Source organism: Scleropages formosus, chromosome 8, assembly GCF_900964775.1.
Source record: "Scleropages formosus chromosome 8, fSclFor1.1, whole genome shotgun sequence".
NCBI lineage: Eukaryota > Metazoa > Chordata > Actinopteri > Osteoglossiformes > Osteoglossidae > Scleropages > Scleropages formosus.
Genome location: NC_041813.1, coordinates 32,732,745 through 32,750,929, shown reverse-complemented (window position 1 = coordinate 32,750,929; position 18,185 = coordinate 32,732,745). Strand labels below are relative to the sequence as shown.

Genomic DNA, 18,185 nt, shown 5'->3' with positions numbered 1-18,185 from the left:
AGGTTTTTTTTTATTAGCAAATTTTCAAGTGTGTATATGATATTTAGCCAAAATGATTAATAAATTAGGAGGGTGCGGTGGCGCAGTGGGTTGGACCATGGTCCTGCTCTCTGGTGGGTCTGGGGTTCGAGTCCTGCTTGGGGTGCCTTGCGGCGGACTGGCGTCCCATCCTGGGTGTATCCCCTCCCCCTCCGGCCTTGCGCCCCGAGTTGCCGGGTTAGGCTCTGGCTCCCCGTGACCCCGTATGGGACAAGCGGTTCTGAAAATGTGTGTGTGTGTGTTTCTCTGTACGTCTATTTATTTTATTTATTCTTTTTTTTATAGAGCACTCTTCTCACGCAGTGACACAGCGCTTTAAAACAGGCATAAAGCAAGAAAAACAGATACAAACAAAGAAGACAGTCGACTAATGGCTACCCTAATGAAGAACTTATTATAGAGCTATAAGTATACCTACTGGCCACCGGGGAAAGGAACAAAAACTCCCAACTGAAGGTTGAGGGAGAAAAAAAACCTCTGGGGGTCCACGGGCCAGTGGTTGCCCACCCCTCCTGGGCATTCTAGAAAGTAACAATTTGTGTGTAACAAGTAATAATGATAATGTTGGTAAATGGCATCTTGGATCCCCAGCTCGGCATGGAACGTCTCAATTGTCACGGCAGACGGACATCATCCTCTGTCAGCACGGGATTCGTCTGTCATCACTGGCCAGCCTCCTCAGATCTTATCTAGCGAGGTATTGCTCAACGAGAAGATAGGAGACAGTTAGTAATTTGTTACTTAAGTAACTTTAAAATGCATTTTTGTAAAGGTGATAAAATAAATAACCAAAGCAGGTCGAATTACATTACGAGGTGGAATGCCTAAGTAAACATGTAAGTCTTTAGTCGGGATTTGAAAACGGAAACAGACGGGGCATTTCTGACAGTAACTGGTAGACTATTCCACAGTTTAGGTGCTCTATAACTAAAGGCACAACCTCCTACTGAGGTCTTATTGATCACAGGTACTTTAAGGTAACCCGCATCCAACGAATGAAGATTTCGTCCTGGGATATAAGAATCAATGATCTCACAAAGGTTAACTGGAGCAATGCCATGTACTGCCTTATAGGTAAAAAGTAGGATTTTATAATAAACTCTATAAGCGACAAGGAGCCAATGCAACGATTTAAGTACCGGTGTAATATGGTCAAACATTCTTCTTCTAGTGACAGTTCTCGCAGCAGCATTTTGTACCAACTGTAGCCTGGATACAGTCTGGTACGGACAACCCGACAATAAAGCATTACAGTAATCCAGCCTGCTGGAAACAAAAGCATGAACCAGTTTCTCAGAATCCCGTCTGCAAAGGAATCGCTGCATTTTAGCTATGTTTCTTAACTGAAGGAAGCACGACTTAGTTAAAGCATTTACTTGCGAAACAAATGACAGCTTTCCATCCAGCAGGACACCCAAATCCTTGACACAATCTGTACACTTGAAGGTAATACCATTTGTTGTAAAGATTGGCGTGATTATGTTGAGAGTTTTAGCATCACCACCCACCACAAGTATCTCTGTTTTACTGCCATTTAAAGATAAAGAATTATTACTCATCCATAATTTTATACTGGTAAAACAATTAGCTAACGACACCACATGTGATGGATCATCAGGCTTGAACGATACATAAAGCTGTGTGTCATCTGCATACGAATGGAAATTAACATTGTGCTTGCGAATAATATCACCCAGTGATAACATATAAAGTGAGAAAAGTAACGGACCCAACACGGAGCCCTGCGGCACACCATACTGAACCGTAGTAGAGATGGAGGGGGGGCAGCCGTCAGATTTCAATACAAATTGTTCACGCACCGTGAGCTAAATACGATTCAAACCACTTCAGAACGGTACCTCTTAGTCCAACCAGGTTTCCGAGTCTACTCAGTAGGATACTATGGTCAACAGTATCAAACGCAGCACTCAAGCCAAGTAACATAAGACTAGAATAGAGACATGACCAGCAGCATCAGAAGAAATGAGAATATCATAACAGCACGTGTGAGTGCTGTTTCAGTGCTGTGAGTGTGACAAGTGCGGAAACCAGACTGAAATTTTTCAAATATATTATGATGATTAAGATATTTTACAATTTGGGAAGCTACGACTTTTTCTAGAATTTTGGATAAAAACGGTAGATTGGAGATCGGTCTATAATAATTACATGGGTTATTATTACAGTCCAGATCCGATTTCTTTAGTGGTAGGGTCTAAAACGGCGATTTTAACTAAGCCATAGGGCTTTTGGAACACAGCCATTTAGTAAGGACGTATTACCGTATTAGCAATATTAGCATTAGGTTCTGCAAGCACGGAAACTGCTGCTTTCAGTGATTAGTGGGATTGATTGATTGGGTCTAAAGGACAGGTTGTACCTTTCATAGAACGAATTAGCACGGTAATTTCTTCTACAGTTATTACGTCGAACGAAGCTGCTGCTGAGATGGTGCGAACAACTAATATCATCGTCAGAAGCGCTTATGTTTGCTAAAACCGAACTAGAGTAGAGGACACTGTGGATTTGTGGATATTCACTAATTTATTATTGTAAAACGACATGATAAATTCATCATTAATAATGATTAATAATTTTAGCAGTAGTAGTGTCATCAATATGCCGCACGATTTTGGTCTTACTAGTATTGTCCGACGACACGGGCAAGGATAGATTAAAGGTTAACAAATGATGATCAAAAATGGCTCGTTTCAAGGAATAATCATGTCAACATGATCACGAACATCTAGGGCGTAGATTATGACAAGATCAAGCGTAGGACCGGTAACAGACACACATGATTTTCCGCAGCGCTTGTCCCACGAGGAACCGGAGCCTACCCGGCAACGCAGGGAGTAAGACCGGAGGGGGAGGGGACACACCCAGGACGGGACGCCAGTCCATGGCAAGGCACCCCGCGCGGGACTCAAACCCCGGACCCACTGGAAAGCAGGACCTGCTCCAACCCACTGCGTCACCGCACCCCCCGGTTGGTTTCCACACACACACACACACACACATTTTCAGAGCCGCTTGTCCCATACGGGGTCACGGGGGGAACCGGAGCCTACCCGGCAACACAGGGCGTAAGGCCGGAGGGGGAGGGGACACACCCAGGACGGGACGCCAGTCCGTCGCAAGGCACCCCAAGCGGGACTCGAACCCCAGACCCACCGGAGAGCAGGACTGTGGTCCAACCCACTGCGCCACCGCACCCCCATAAAATGAACTCATGACCATTAATTCAAATGGGAAAAAATGCAAAGATGCAAAATGCTAAATTCCTGCCTTATCCATTAACCACAGAAAAAAAATCTAATTAGAGACCAGCTTGGATTATGAGCACACCACACATCTTCACATCCAAGCTTATGACCAACATGTTCAAAAGTGCTTATACATAATATATTTGTCTCACATCATTCATTTTACTATCATTTTCTCTTTTCGTCTTGCTGTTCTTGGGTGGCACAGAGGGCAGCACTGGTGCCTCACAACTCCTGGCTCAATGTACTCAGTTCGCATGTTCTCCCCACATTAATGTACGATTTGTCCAGGTGCTTTGGTTTCCTCCCACAGTCAAAAGACATGCGTTTCAACTGGGGACTCTAAATGACTCATAGAAGGGGTGAACAAGTATGTATGTGATTGCCTTGCGATTCTCTGTCATCCTGTGCAGATTGTACCCTGTCACACATCTTAGGCTCTGGACCACTGTGTCCCTTCAGTGGATAAGTAGTTATTAATAATGGACAGATTCTGTTGCCCACTCACTTCTGTTAACCGCTTGTCCTGGTCAGGGTCATGGTGGCCTGAAACCTATCCCAGAATCACTAAGTGCAAGGCTGGGGGTACACCTTGGACAGAATGTCAGTCCATTGAAGGATAGCCACACACATTCACACATACACTACCGATACAGTGATCCATTGACCTGGAGCGCATGCCTTTAGCACAGGGAGAACATGCAAACTCTACACAGGCTGTGAACATACAGCCAAACAGCTCAGGCACTGTGGAGAGGCAGCGCTACCCGCTGCGACACCATGCTGGCCCTGGAAAGATTCTCTAGTTATTTTATTGTTTTTTAAATGCTGACATTTATTGTAAATATCTTTGCTTTAGAGCTATAACTCATATATTATACATTTTTTTTAAGTTTCTTTTAACTATTCTATATAGAATAAAGACATTATGATTCGAAAATTAGCAACACCTTCAAAATCTTTATTGGATGCCGCACGTCACGTGTATAACTTACAAGTAGACTGGCTGATGCACTCTAGTGCGCATGTACAGAGTCCAGCCTATAGCAAACCCCGAGGGGAGAAAAGACTCATCATACAGACATTTTTTTTTTTTTTTTTTTTTAATTATGAAAAATCACACACAATACCAGAACATTAATTCAGAACAGTCAACCTAGCCAGGGGGAAATTTTTTTTTTTTTTTTTTTAAAAAAAAAGAAAAAAAAAGGAAATTATAAAACACTCCAATAACCAAATATTACATCAAGACCTTAAAAATATCACAAGAAGAAACAGTCTTAATAGCCTTCTTATTCACATTCCTTGACAGTGTCAATGTACTGCTTAACTTCAAGAAAAACAGAAAATATAGGCTTTTTATTAGCAAATTTTGACCTGTGTATATGACATTTAGCCAAAATGATTAATAAATTAATGATGTAAGCCTGTTTCTCTGTGTGCTTATCAAAACGGAAGAACCCAAACAGTACACATTCATAATACAAAGCAAAATCCTTACACAGTTTATCAATAAAAAATTTTGAGACATCTCTCCATAGCTGTTTGGTATAACGGCAGTGCCAAAAGAGGTCAGGCACCGTCTCTGGGCGAAGGCTACAAAAAGAACAATTTACATCAGTCCCATCCTTGAATTTTCTAAGAAAATGCTTGACAGGATAGAATTTGTGTATAATCCTGAAACAGATTTCCCTAACCTTGTTGGTTAAGAAATATTTGTGAGTCAACAGCCAAACTTTCTCCCATGGGACCTTGTCAACAAAGGAGTTCCAATAAGCAGTGACATAAGGTAAGGTGGCAACTTCATTCTGAAACAAAGACCGAACCGCTCTGTTATTATTTCTGAGAGACTGCGAAAAACAGATCCTTCCACATGGTGTATCAACTGGGTTCACTACAGAAACAACAGCAGGGTAAGAGACACCTCCAAGCAGAGTCACAGAACCATTAGGAATAGCCCGCATTACCAGGCCAAACTCTTCCCTTGTGACATGAAATCCAAAACATGATATAAAGTCAGTGTAACTCATGAGAACTCCTCGTGAGGTCATCAGCTGGCCCACTAGAAGGATATTTCTCTCAAACCAACTCCTTAAAAAGATACTCCTACCCTTATACAGGATCTCACCATTGTTCCAAATATAGTACCGGTGTGGAGAAAAGTTGTGCTTGTAAATTAGTTTCCAAGCCAACAGCGCCTGTTTGCGAAAGGCTGACAATTTAACAAGTAACTTCTCTATGTTATAATTGCACATCAGAAGGAAGGAGAGACTGCCGAGTTGGTCAAAAACAAACTTCGAAATGAAATTCCAGATGGAGGCATCATGTCTCAGAAATTACCTCATCCAGTTAATTTTAAGAGTCTTATTCAAACTGCAAAGTCCAAGAAATCAAGCCCACCGTTCTTACATGAGTTGACAACCACAGACTTCCGGATATAGTGGACACGATTTCTCCATAAGAAATCGAAGAGCATCCGGTCTATTGTTTTAGCAGTTTTGCTGTCTAAATGTACCGAAGAGGCAACGTAAGTGAGCCTAGAAATACCTTCTGCTTTAGACAGAAGAACCCGCCCTTTTAAAGACAAGTCCCTCTGCAACCAAAGATTGAATCTGGTCCTTGTCTTCTCAATCATGGGGTAGAAGTTAAAAGCAATTCTGTCCAGTGGATCCTTAGTTATCCGAATCCCTAAATAATTCACCTTTTCTTTAACAGGGATGCCACTAATTGATGTTACAGGACAATCCTTCAAAGCAAGCAGTTCACATTTTTTAAGGTTAAGGCACAAACCCAAACCTTAGAAAACACTTCAATCGACTCAACAGCAGGTTGCACCTGCGAAACATCTCTCAAGAACAAAGCTGTATCATCTGCAAACTGACTTATAATAAGACTTCTCCCTGCAATAGAGATACCCTCCAAACTACTTAACCTAATAAAATGACAAAAGACTTGAGCGACCAGAAGGAAGAGGTACACAGAAACTGGGCACCCCTGCCTAATACCTCTTTTAAGTGCGAACCTTTGAGAGGTGCCATGACTCAACTTCACAGAGCTGTTACCATTCGTATAGAGGGCTTTCGTCGCGCTACAAAAGTAATTACCGAACCCAAAACTACGTAAGCAATAAAAAATAAAGGGGTGCTCAACAGTATCAAAAGACTTGTAGAAATCCAAAAACAATATAAAGCTCTCATCAGCAACAAAATCAGAATAATCAATGAGGTCTAGGACCAATCTTATATTATTGAAAATATGCCTCTTACTAATAAACCCAAACTGATTTTCCTCAATAACTGAATCTAACACTTGCTTAAATCTTCTGGCAAATACTGTGGCAAAAATTTTATAATCATTGTTAAGTAAGCTAATTGGTCTCCAATTGTCAAGAAAGAGCAAGTCTTTTTTAGGCTTAGGAATTAAACAGATTACGCCTTGCATCATACTAGCGGGAAGAGCAGTCCTAGCAATGCTCTCTGAATAAACCTCAAACAAAAAGGAAGCAATTAACTCAGGAAAGAGCTTATAAAATTCAGCTGTGATCCCATCATTGCCTGGTGACTTATTATTTTTAAGGCATATAATGGCATCCATAATTTCACCCACAGTAATTGGAGAGTCACATACTAATGCTTCATCTTCACTAAGGCAAGTCAGGGTGCCGAGATATTTAGAAAAGGCTGCCAAGTCACCCTCACTAAACTTGGATTCGTACAATGTGGAGTAATAATTATAACAAAAGCTGGAAATCTCCTCTGGGTTACTGGTAACACTACCTCCACCGTTCAGCTGAAAAACAGAATTAAGTTCAGCTCGCGACTTCTCAAGCTTAAAACAATATGCAGACATTTGCTCCCCATGCTCCAGCCACTTCTGTCGAGACCTTACGAAAGCCCCCTCTGCTCTTGCTTTGTACACATCATCTAATTTGCTCTGTAGCTCAGCTAACCTTAACCTCTCCTCATTCGATATACTCCCAGGAGGTAAACTGGAAAGGGTAGCGATCTCTGAAACAATCCCCTCCTCCAGAAAACGCCTAGATCTGGCTAGTGAGCTGCCGTATTTTCTCAAAAATTTGCCAACTTCAAACTTTAAAAACTCCCAGTTACAACTAAACATACCATCCCTCTGGGCTTTGTCCCAGTAATAGGTGATAAGCCTCTTCAGCTTCGCCTTCACTGAGTCATGTTTAAGCAGGGTGCTGTTCAGCTTCCAGTAAGAAGCCCCTCTTCCGCAAGATGCTCCAGCAAAAAAAATTATGCTAATGAAAACAGCCTTGTGGTCAGTCAATGGAGTTGTCAAAATATTAACAGTAACGCTATTTTTATCTAACACCTCAGAAACAAGCCAAAAGTCTATACGCGACTGTCTAGAGCCATCTCTGTTGCTCCAGGTGTATAGCCTATCATTCACATACTTCTCCCTCCATATGTCAACAACATTAAATTTTTCCATGAGAAGTTTCAAAGTAGATTTCAAGCACGAAGAAAGACCCGGAGGCCACCTATCCTTAGCCTCATCCAAAACAACATTAAAATCTCCCCCTATTAACAAATAAGCTTCCGGATACTTGGACAGCCCGTGTACAAGTCTCTTCTCCAACGAATTAAGTAGTTGATCATTCCTAGCTTTAGAGTTAAATCCATAAATGGTAACCACAATCACAGTAACGCTATAGCACCTTATGACCAAACAAATGAAATGGCCATTAAGATCACAGTCAGAGTGCAGGACCTTACCCTCAAAATTGTTTTTTAGGCAAGAAACCCCCGCAGAGTGCTCCGACCAATGGGACAGCCAGATATCCCCACCCCATTGTGATTTCCAAAAATTAACATCACTAGCAATAGAGTGCGTCTCCTGAAAAAAAACAAAATCAGTTTTCAAGTGCTTAGTAAACAAAAACAAGGCCTTACGCTTCACATTATCTCTCAACCCCCTGGCATTTAATGACACAACCGAAAAAGACATAAAAATACAAAAAAAAAATAAAAATAGAACTTTTAACCTCTATCGAGTCTAATACTCTAGAAAATGAAATAAGTAGGTCAGTAAAATAAGTAGCACCACAGAACATGTCAAGTTATATGAAAAGAAACTTCCAGAAAAGTTCAACAATAATCTAAGTTACATTAAGTGACATCTCCCACAATATAAACTACACATTCCAAATCAAAGTTATCCAGCACTTCAAAAAAATATCAGAGGTCCATAGAAAAAATCATGGCCCCTACCAACAGAGTGCAAATACTCTGTGCCTGCTAACAGAACTGTTAAATAAGTCACATGAGAAAAACAACAATATCCAAACAGTGCAACAAGTCATCCCGCGAGAACAATCTCGCCTTCTCCTTGAATGTAAGCTCTTGCTCCTACGAAGTAGGCTGTCTTCCCTGCTTCCCGGGCCTTCTGAACCTCTGGCCAAAGTCGGCGCGTCTTCTCCCGATCTTTCTTAGAGAAATCCTCCTTAAACTGCAGGCCATGGCTCTTCAGGTAGGAAGAAGTCTTAGCAGCCCTCCACACGGCATCTCTGCACGCACGTGACGTGTACTGCAGGATGATCTCCCCGGGTCTTCCGCCGCCGTCCATTTGCCGGCTCTTGCCTCGGCGAAATGCCGCGTCAACAGCATCAACAAGCTTGTCCTTCTCGCTGGGTAGGACATTCTGGCAAATCTTCAGCACCTCCTGACGAACATTCTCTTGGGAAAGTTCCGGAACCCCCAACAACTTCAAATTCCGCCGTCTCATATAATTTTCAAGATCCTCCAGTCTCCTCTGCACCAACCTGACAGGCTGCTCTTCTCTTCCAACGCACTGCTCGAGGTCAGAAACTCTCACAGCGACAGCCCTGAGGTCAGTAACAGCAGCCTCCACCTTCTCATTCAAGTCGGAGATTCGCCTCTCAATTGCGTCGGACCTGCTGTTTATCAGCTGGATGATGCTCGCTAACTGACACGCGACCTCACCGGCCGGCATCGCGGCGCCACACTCCAGCGATTTCTTTTTGGCAGCGGGCGACTTGCTCGGGGTGGCGTGCGGGGGGGGGGGGGGGGGGACTCCTCCTCCTCCTCCTCCTCCTCCCCCTCGACTGTACACACCGCCGCGTCCTCACACATGTCTCGTGTGTAATCGTGGCCCCTGTAGGCTAACGCACGTGCAGAGCTCACCGCCTTACTTACGCTCCTCGGCCGAAGAAGACGAAAGTCCACGCTTACGAACCGTTGGAACAAAAAACAGCACACTATATAAACGAATAAGGATAAAAGCACTTATCTACTTAAAAATAATACGGCCACCTCTAAGTTGGAAGCCTTTCCATTATTCTTTTCCAAAACTTGGTGCAAGAGCTCAAAAAAAGCATCCGCTTAGGCAGCCATCTTGGTCTCCCCCATCATACACACATATGCACCACTAGTGAACAGTCTCTTAGTGTCACCACCTCCAAAATTAAATCTTTTACATAATCATATCCGTCCGGAGCGGCTTCTATTAGCGGAATCGTATTGGACTCACCTAGCCAGGTTTCGTTAAGAAAGAATAGATCGGACTTGTAACTTCATATTAAGTCGTTTACTAGGACAGCTTTACTTGTTAGTGAACGAATATTTAACCGACAGGATTTTATATAACAGTTTGGCCTCGGTGGTAGGTTGAGAATGTTTGTTTTAAATTAATGTATTTTAGGTTTCTGGTGCAAACGCTGAGTCCTATCACTAAGTCTAGTTAAACGCCGTGGCCTTATAATAGTTTGAATGTTTTGGCTGCACTTAACACTTTCATTTAAAGTTTTTAGGCCCACATTGGACAAGGCACAAGAAACCCCATCACATGAGAAATGACCACAGATATCAGAACGAGGAACAGACCCATCAATACACAAAGCTGCTAAAGGAGATGATCCATGGACCATGAGTCAGTCCTGCAACTTGCAGGCCAAGTTCTGGGATAGAACCAATGAACCCCTCCAGCTGAGGTGTACACCATCACGCGTGAAGAACCTGGGCCTTTCCCAGAAATCATCCCACTTATTAACACTGTTAGATACACTACTTACACTGGGTCACTCATCCATAGAACACACTCTCTCTGTGGCACTCACACACTATGGGGGAACCTGAACAGCATGTCTTTGGACTGTGGGAGGAAACCCACGCAGACACGGGAAGAACATGCAAACTCCACACAGACTGAGTTGGGATCAAACCGACGTCCTCACACAGCAGCGCTACTCGTTGTGCCACCGTACCTCCCCAAAAAATGGTTGATTTACCCACTACTTTTTTCCCAATTTTTAATATAAAATATATTAACAAATAATGACTTGACCACAGATAAAGCCTGGCCATCAATTTCCAAAGGAGTCGACCAGCATCTGCATCGTCTTGACGCCGTTGAGCACACCGCAACGCAAGATGCCCGCCTCACTGCGACGGCGGGTCAACTCGTTGTTGGAGATCCAGCCTGGTATCGTTGCATCGTCTGCAAGCGTTACGATCCTGATGGAAGTGCCTCTGCCGATGGACGTCAGACAGGACAGATGGGGGCTCGGCCTCACGTACCTGTCAGGAAGTTCATAATCCGTCAACGGGTACCGGGGGGGCTACAGGTCGTTTGGTCGTGGCCATGAACTACGACAGCACGAAGAGACTGCAGGCTCCTTGAGGTCCCCACCATGACCTCCGGACCCAAGGAATGTCATGGATCACATCATCTCAGTGACAAGTGTCCTGCCCAGATCACACGTCTTATGCAATTTGCCTTGGGGAAGAGTGTCACCTTGAGGCAGTTGACTGTTATTATAAAATATTAAACGGCGACGCCAGCAATGGGGAGAGATTCACTGACAGACAGGCAGAGGTAAACTTTATTAATCTCAAAGGAGATCGCACCAATGACGATGATGTTTTCTACAGCTTAGCTGTGCGATATATGGTGTTTCTTTCTGTCTTCTCCATGCGTTGTCTCCGTTCCCATCCTGTCACTGTCAGCCCTAATTGACAAACAGTAGATGATCTTCTTGTATTGTGTCGCTTGGAATCATTTTCACATGCATAAATTGTACTTGTGCTGAGATGTACGTCGCTTTGGACAAAAGTGTCTGCTAAATGAATAAATGTAAACGTAAATGTAAAAGCGGTGAGGCACTGTTTCTGGGTACAGGTTACAAAAAGAACAACTTACATCAAATCCCATCCTTGAATCTTCTAAGAAAAGGCTTGACAAGGTAGAATTTGTGCATAATCTTGGAAGAGATTTCCCTAACCTTGTTAGATAAGAGGTATTTGTGAGTCAACAGCCAAACTTTCTCCCATGCGACATTATCAACAAAGGTGTTCCAATAAGAAGTGACATAAGGTAAGGAGGAATATTCATTCTGAAACAAAGACCGAACTGTTGTTATTATTTCTGAGAGACCAGGAGAAACAGATCCTTCCAACATGGAGTATCAACTGGATGGTACACTGAAATCAGTAGTCAAATGATGGGTCGACGTTTATGTGGCTTCTCATGTCATGAACAGTGGGGTCCAAATCCCAGCACTGTTACTGTTGTTACCTGAAAAAAAATCTTCTGATTCTCTTTCAACATTCGCAAAGCACTTCAAACTGACTTTGAAAACCAAGCCTTGAGTCTGCTGAATAATTCCAGCTTCACACTTTTGCATCACGCCACATGTTCCGATCACTTCTGAACTCCCACACAATTCTGTATTTACATTTATTTAGCAGATGCTTTTCTTCAAAGCGACTTCCAGTGAACTCTATGTAGTGTTACCAGCCCACACACCTTATTCACCAAGGTGACTTACACTGCTAGATACACTATTTCCCATGGGTCACTCATCCATACAGCAGTGGAACACACACACACACACACACACACTCTTTGTCACTCACACACTATGGTGGAACCTCAATAGCATGTCTTTGTACTGTGGGAGGAAACCAGAGCAGACATGAGGAGAGCACACGAACTTCACATAGACTGAGTGGGGATCAAACCCATGGCCTCTCACACCACCCAGGCGCTGTGAGACAGCAGCGCTACTCGTTGTGCTGCCGTACCACCCGCTGTATGCTGGGGTCCTGTGCTAAGTGCAGGTGGACGATGCAAAGAGCGAGCTCTGCCCCACTGCTCCTGGAGGAACCGGACAAAGTTTGAGGCATGTTGAGAGTGGCCTTTCCCGGCTTTTCCATGCGTTGGGTCAGAGTTGCTCAACACACTGAATGAGCTTGTGTATGTTTCACCAGACCAGGAGAGGGCCACCGCACACAATCTGTGTATTTCGATGTGTTGTCCTCCCCCGCCCGGAATCACAGTATCAGAGAAGCCCCCCCATTCAGTGCGTTCTCCCGCTCACTACCTGGGAACCTCCTGTGGGCACCTCTTTTCAGGCACCAGGCGCGTATTGTATGGTTCCTCTCCCCTCCAAAGAGTAGGGTGGGGCTCCTTAGGTACTTTCTGCATCATACCCCCAGAGCAGGGTTCCACCGTACATTACTGCGATTTTACCCATGCACAAGCAGAGCTCGTAAATCATACAATTACATGCTCACTTTGTGTAGGGGGGGAAGCGGGCACAGGGTGCGAAAGTGCTGCACACGTGGACCAGCGTGCAGGAGGGGCAACACGCTGACCTGGTCAACAAATGGAAGACACATTGCCGTGGGGCAGAACGTTTTATTAGGTCACACTGATCTGGGGATGAGACACTGCGGTACCTCACTGCACACAGGAGGGAGCCGTGGAGGAGCAGCTGGGTACTGCAGCTGTGACGACATCTGCTCCCTCGCTCCACCACTCATTCGCCTGCTCGCTCATTAACCCACTCGTTCACCACTTTACCTGCTCACTCATCTGCTTGCTAAAGAGAATCTTAGCCAGGCTCAGAGGTGAATGCACAACCCAGCCCATCATAATATTAATCAAGAGTCAGTGTTACATGTATGACATTGAGTAATAAAACAATAACTAACAAAGGTACACTGTGAGTGTATATGTCTGCATGTCTGCACGCAAGGTCAAAGAAAGCACTGCACCGGATCATATGAGTCGCAGTTAACATCCAGGTGTAGAGGAGGCGTGCTCCCCCCGCCGACGCCGCTTGATCAGTGGTATGAAGCGGCTCGGCCTTCGGCTGTGCCTGCGGCAGAATCGCTCCCGGATGGCCTGATGAGCGGCTCCTCCTCCATGGCGTCCACACCCGTCCCCTGGCCGTTGGGGCCGCACGGCTCACACATGCCCAGCACTTCCCGCACCTTTGCTGGAAGCTCCTAGAAGGGGTCAAAAATCAGAGATCACGTGTCGGCTCAGGATGCTGAGGTGACGACCACCCACGATGCCCTTGCTCACCTTACAGGTGTCCAGCTGCAGGAAGATGCCCTCGGCGGCACATAGCAGCGCTTGAAGGTCCAACTTCATGGTCAGTTCATTGATGTGCTGCAGACAGAGGGAGAGAGAGGCATTTGCAAGGTAACGCTGTCCTCCGCCTTCATCCCAAAACACCGTTAGCATCCTCGCCACCCACCTTCAGGATGGTGTTGAAGTCATGCTCGGAGCCGATGAGCTCCCCCCTCTGCGACTCAAGGATGGCGCAGGCTATGAGCAGATGAAAGTTGCTGCACGGGAGGCCAGTCCACATCACCTGGAAGGAGGCGGCGCTTCGGTGACTAAGATCGACAGCATCGGCAGAAGAGCCCGTCCTCGTGGCCATGCCTACCTACCTCCCACAGCATGAGGATGTCCTCGAAGGAGAACTCCCGCTTAAACCAGATGAGCAGCCAGCGAAAACAGAAGCACAGCGAGCCACTGTCCTGGGAGTCTGGAGGCCGCAGCACAAGCGACACAGTCAGTAGTCAAGGGAGGGGGATTTGGGATGGGTGTCAAGTGTGTGCACGCTAGTTACCCAGGTAGTCGCACAACTCCGGGTCAATGGCCTTGAGCAAGACACTGAGCTGCAGGAGCTGCTGCTTCATGGCCTCTTGGGACTCCTCAAAGTTCTGGTGCTGAGACACACACACACACACGCACGGTAAAGACGGTGAGCGGGGCGACCACACAGTCAACGCACACAGCGCCAGGCACTCCAGGAGGCTGGACTCACCACGAGCTCCATGAAGCCGGTGAGACACCAGAAGGACTCGACCTCGTTCTGCGTAACGAAGAGGATGGGCGAGAGGAGATCGCTCATTCCCTGGACGTAGCCTGGGACACGAGACAGGTGGAGACAGGCGAGGACAGGAAAGCTCAAGCGCAGCGGCTCGTCGACAGGGACATGCATGAGTGCATAGCGGCGGCGCTCATACCCAGGTCAAAGTTGTACATGCAGTAGGTCATCAGAACGTCGTGCAGCAGCGCTAGCCCGGGGTTCTCGCTGCCTGAGAAGAACTTGTTGTGCCTATCAGTGCGGCTCACGTCACGCTCTGGAGGACAAAGATCAAGTACAGTGAGCCCTGAGCCCCGCCCGCACCTGGCACCGCCCACCAATGGGGCACAACAGCAGCTCTGACGGACAGGGGTGCTGACCAATGAGGCTCCGGTATCCCCTTAGGAGGGAGTTCCTCATCTCCTGCTCCTCGCTGACTGACTTCCACTGCACTTTCATCCTGAAATACTCGTCCCTTCAGGAGAGAAATGAGGGGTGATGGCTAGCGGGGGGGGGCGCTGCAGCTCTTGCTCTCACACACACACACATACACTCGGATGGAGGAAACAGAAGACAGAGAGGGACTCACGTCTTCACCCTGACGATGTCCTCCCGCTCTCTGGCTGTGCTGGTCCAGGGATAAAAGCCCAGGAGGAACTTCCACACCTCCTTGCGTAGCGATGGGCTGATACCCTGTCAAGAGGACAGTTGCTGAGCCACACAGACACGCGCACGTGCACGTGCACACGCACACATGCACACGCACGTGAAGGACAATCGTACCCCTCTGAAAATCATCTCCTTCACTTTGTGGGGATCTCGAACACGACCATCTGTGTCCAGGAACTCCTCCCACTGACCCAAGGGGGGGCCCCTGCTCACCTGGGGTCTTGGCCCCAGTTCTGCCCCCTGCAGCACACACATGGTTACTGCCACTTTATCCACACTTGCCACGAGCGCACACTGTAGCACCGCAGCTCTTACGCAAGTGATGAGCTCGAAACCGGGCTCGTCATCAGCCAGGGGGGTGCCGTGCGTGTCCAGGGGAGGATGGCTGCGCAGAGGAGACTCGGGGGGGCGCAGCGCCCCTCGGAAGAAGTTGGTAACTTTGGAGAAACCACCAAGCGTGGTGGCATACGGGTCCTGGATGAACCTCTGCACAGAGAGAGAGAGAGAGAGAGAGAGAGACAGAGAGGTATCAGTGACACACATACACACACACACAGATATGCAGACACAGACAACAAACAGCGACACACATACACACGTTCCAGACGCAGGACTCACAGAAACAAGGTCAGAGCTGCCGTCATCAAAGAGCTGCAGTTCATCGAAGGACTGTGAGAGGGCACCCGAGTCGTGGGGGTAGGCCAAGAAGAGCCTCCCATCCACCGGAGAGCTGGGGGTGCATGGGAGGGCACTGGTTATGAGAGAGTGCAAACACATGCAAACACGAACGAATGCGTGCGCACACACACGCGCACTCACGGTGCCAGGATGATGTAGCGCTGCAGAGCCCTGAGCAGCTCCATGGTGCCACCCCTGTGGAAGTGTAGTGGAGGAAGCGGGTGACCCCCCCTGCTGGTGAGCACCAGGAAGTTCCTCCCCAGGGAGAAGCGCGCGCGCCGCAGAGAGTGCAGCTCTGACAGCGGCAACGAGAAGGGCCCCCACTGACCTGAACATGGCACAGAATGTTGCTGGGAACAGGGACATGGAGACATGGGGACATGGGGACGAGGGGGGCCAGGAACAGGGGAGCAGAGCGCAGTACCTGTCTCTCGCACCGGGGGGTGCTCCCGAGTTTTCTTCACTGTGCTGATCACCGCCCAATCGGGCTCATACCCTGGGTCAAAGTTGGTCTCTTCTTCCCCTCCATCGCCGTCCTGTGAAGATGGACAGAGGGGGCTCACAGAGGATCATGACAGTATTCCCCACCACAGTGGGAATAACTAAACACTGACTTTTACACTGAAATTTATACTGACATTTACATTACATTTACACTTGACATTTACTCATTTGCCCAACGCTTTTCTCCATCCACTGACTACTCACTCACCATTTGTACAGCTGGGTAATTTTACTGGAGTAATTCAGGGTAATACCTTGCTCAAAGGTACTACAGTTAGAGCTGAGATTCGAACCTGGAACCTCTGGATCTAAACACGGCAGCTGTAAGCACAACGCAACCTGCTGTTACGCACGCACGCACGCACATTAGTCCTGCTACTTGCTGCTCGACCCTACAGCTCTCACACAGGTTGGTGTAGGTGGTCACGGTCACTTACCTTTTTGGTGTAGAACACGGCAGGCGCACGTCCTCGGGCCTCCTCCAGGGGGCTCCACTCCAAAGCCGGCTCCCCGCCCTAAACGAAGGCACTCGTCAAGCACGGTGCTGCATCTGGCGAAGGCGGCCCGGACATCCCCCGCCCCCACCCATGCCGACGCTCACCCTCTCGACGATGCGGATGAAGCCCGGGATGGTTGTGTCCTGGTTGGCGCGCTTGGCGTTGGTGTGCAGGTACACGCCTTCCTTCTCGAACACCAGCTGGAGCACAAGCAGAGGGCTTCTTCAGTATTTTCGCACCGTTGGATTGCGACTAGACCGACGCTTCTCAAGCCATCCACGCCTGTACGGTGTGTGTCTGTCCACATCGCCTCTTGTTTTCCTTTGCTCTCTGGCCAGTTGGTTCACTTTGTAGCTTTAAGGCCTACTATAATATATTATTGTACTATATACTTACGGTACTAATAATATGTACTAATCATGTACTATACTATAATCCTATACACTGTATGTCACTGACTATTCTATAGTAATTGAGTGTTATTAGAGTAGAGTAGAGGGAAGGTTACACTCGTTTCAATCAATGTCTCCCCAAAAATCATTTCATGCACTTCCTCCTTTGTTATTTGTTGTCTCTCACCGTTTTCTCGCTGGTACCAGGCCTCTCTCTTACACACACACACACACAGTGGCCTGCATTCACAGACTCACCTAAGCCAAACAACAGGTGTTTCCCACATGACCATTATTAGCCGTCACAATGGTTACACAACCACGAGTACTACTTTTACCGTGCCGTGTCGCACTCACTCACTCACTCACTCACTCACTCACCCTCCACTGTCACTCGGTGTGAACGCAGCACGACTAGTAGAAACTAATACTGAGTCTCTTCCCAAAACAAACGGAATTCGCAAACTCTGTACTAGAGCTTAGGGGCCGCCACGATCGGCCAGCAGCGGGCGAAATGTCACCCACCCTGCAGGTCTCCGGACTCGATTCCTCCTCCATCATCATCATCATCATAATAATAATAATAAGAAGAATAATCCTCCTCCTTCTCCGCCGCCGCTCAGTTTCGTAAACAACGCAACGCGACGCTCTCCGCTTCGGCCTTGCGTGTGACGTCACACCACGCTTCAGCCAATCCCTAGCAGCGTCTGCTCTTCGCCCCGTGTCTTTTCTCACATGACCAAAACGGTGAGGCAATCGGAGAACATTGACGTACAAAAATATGTCGACTTTGTGCTGTACGTAAAATAATGAAACCCGTTGGAATACAGAGAAGTTAACCCCTTTAATTGCTCATTATTGGAAATTTTAAAACAATGTATGAAAAACTTCAGTGAACGAGGCAGGTCACGGGCAGTTCCTGTTAATTTTATGCAAAAATAACAACATTTCTTAATCACTTGGATTCATCGTCAGTATCGCTCAGTGCGGCGGA

At 46.8% G+C, this 18,185-nt stretch overlaps 1 protein-coding gene across 1 annotated transcript; it reads right to left on the bottom strand.

Moving 5' to 3' along the window:
- Positions 1–12,966: 12,966 nt before the first annotated feature.
- Positions 12,967–17,858, bottom strand: tbc1d17 (TBC1 domain family, member 17). The gene is made up of 17 exons (XM_018764656.1): positions 17,717–17,858; positions 16,904–16,999; positions 16,740–16,817; positions 16,223–16,334; positions 15,940–16,126; positions 15,739–15,850; positions 15,436–15,606; positions 15,235–15,360; positions 15,041–15,144; positions 14,832–14,926; positions 14,612–14,728; positions 14,410–14,510; positions 14,212–14,311; positions 14,030–14,127; positions 13,834–13,950; positions 13,659–13,745; positions 12,967–13,579 (listed from the first exon to the last, which is right to left on the bottom strand). The coding sequence occupies exons 1-17, from the start codon at positions 17,762–17,764 to the stop codon at positions 13,415–13,417; spliced, it is 1,914 nt and encodes a 637-aa protein (XP_018620172.1). The 5' UTR covers positions 17,765–17,858; the 3' UTR covers positions 12,967–13,414.
- Between the last annotated feature and the right edge of the window lie 327 nt (positions 17,859–18,185).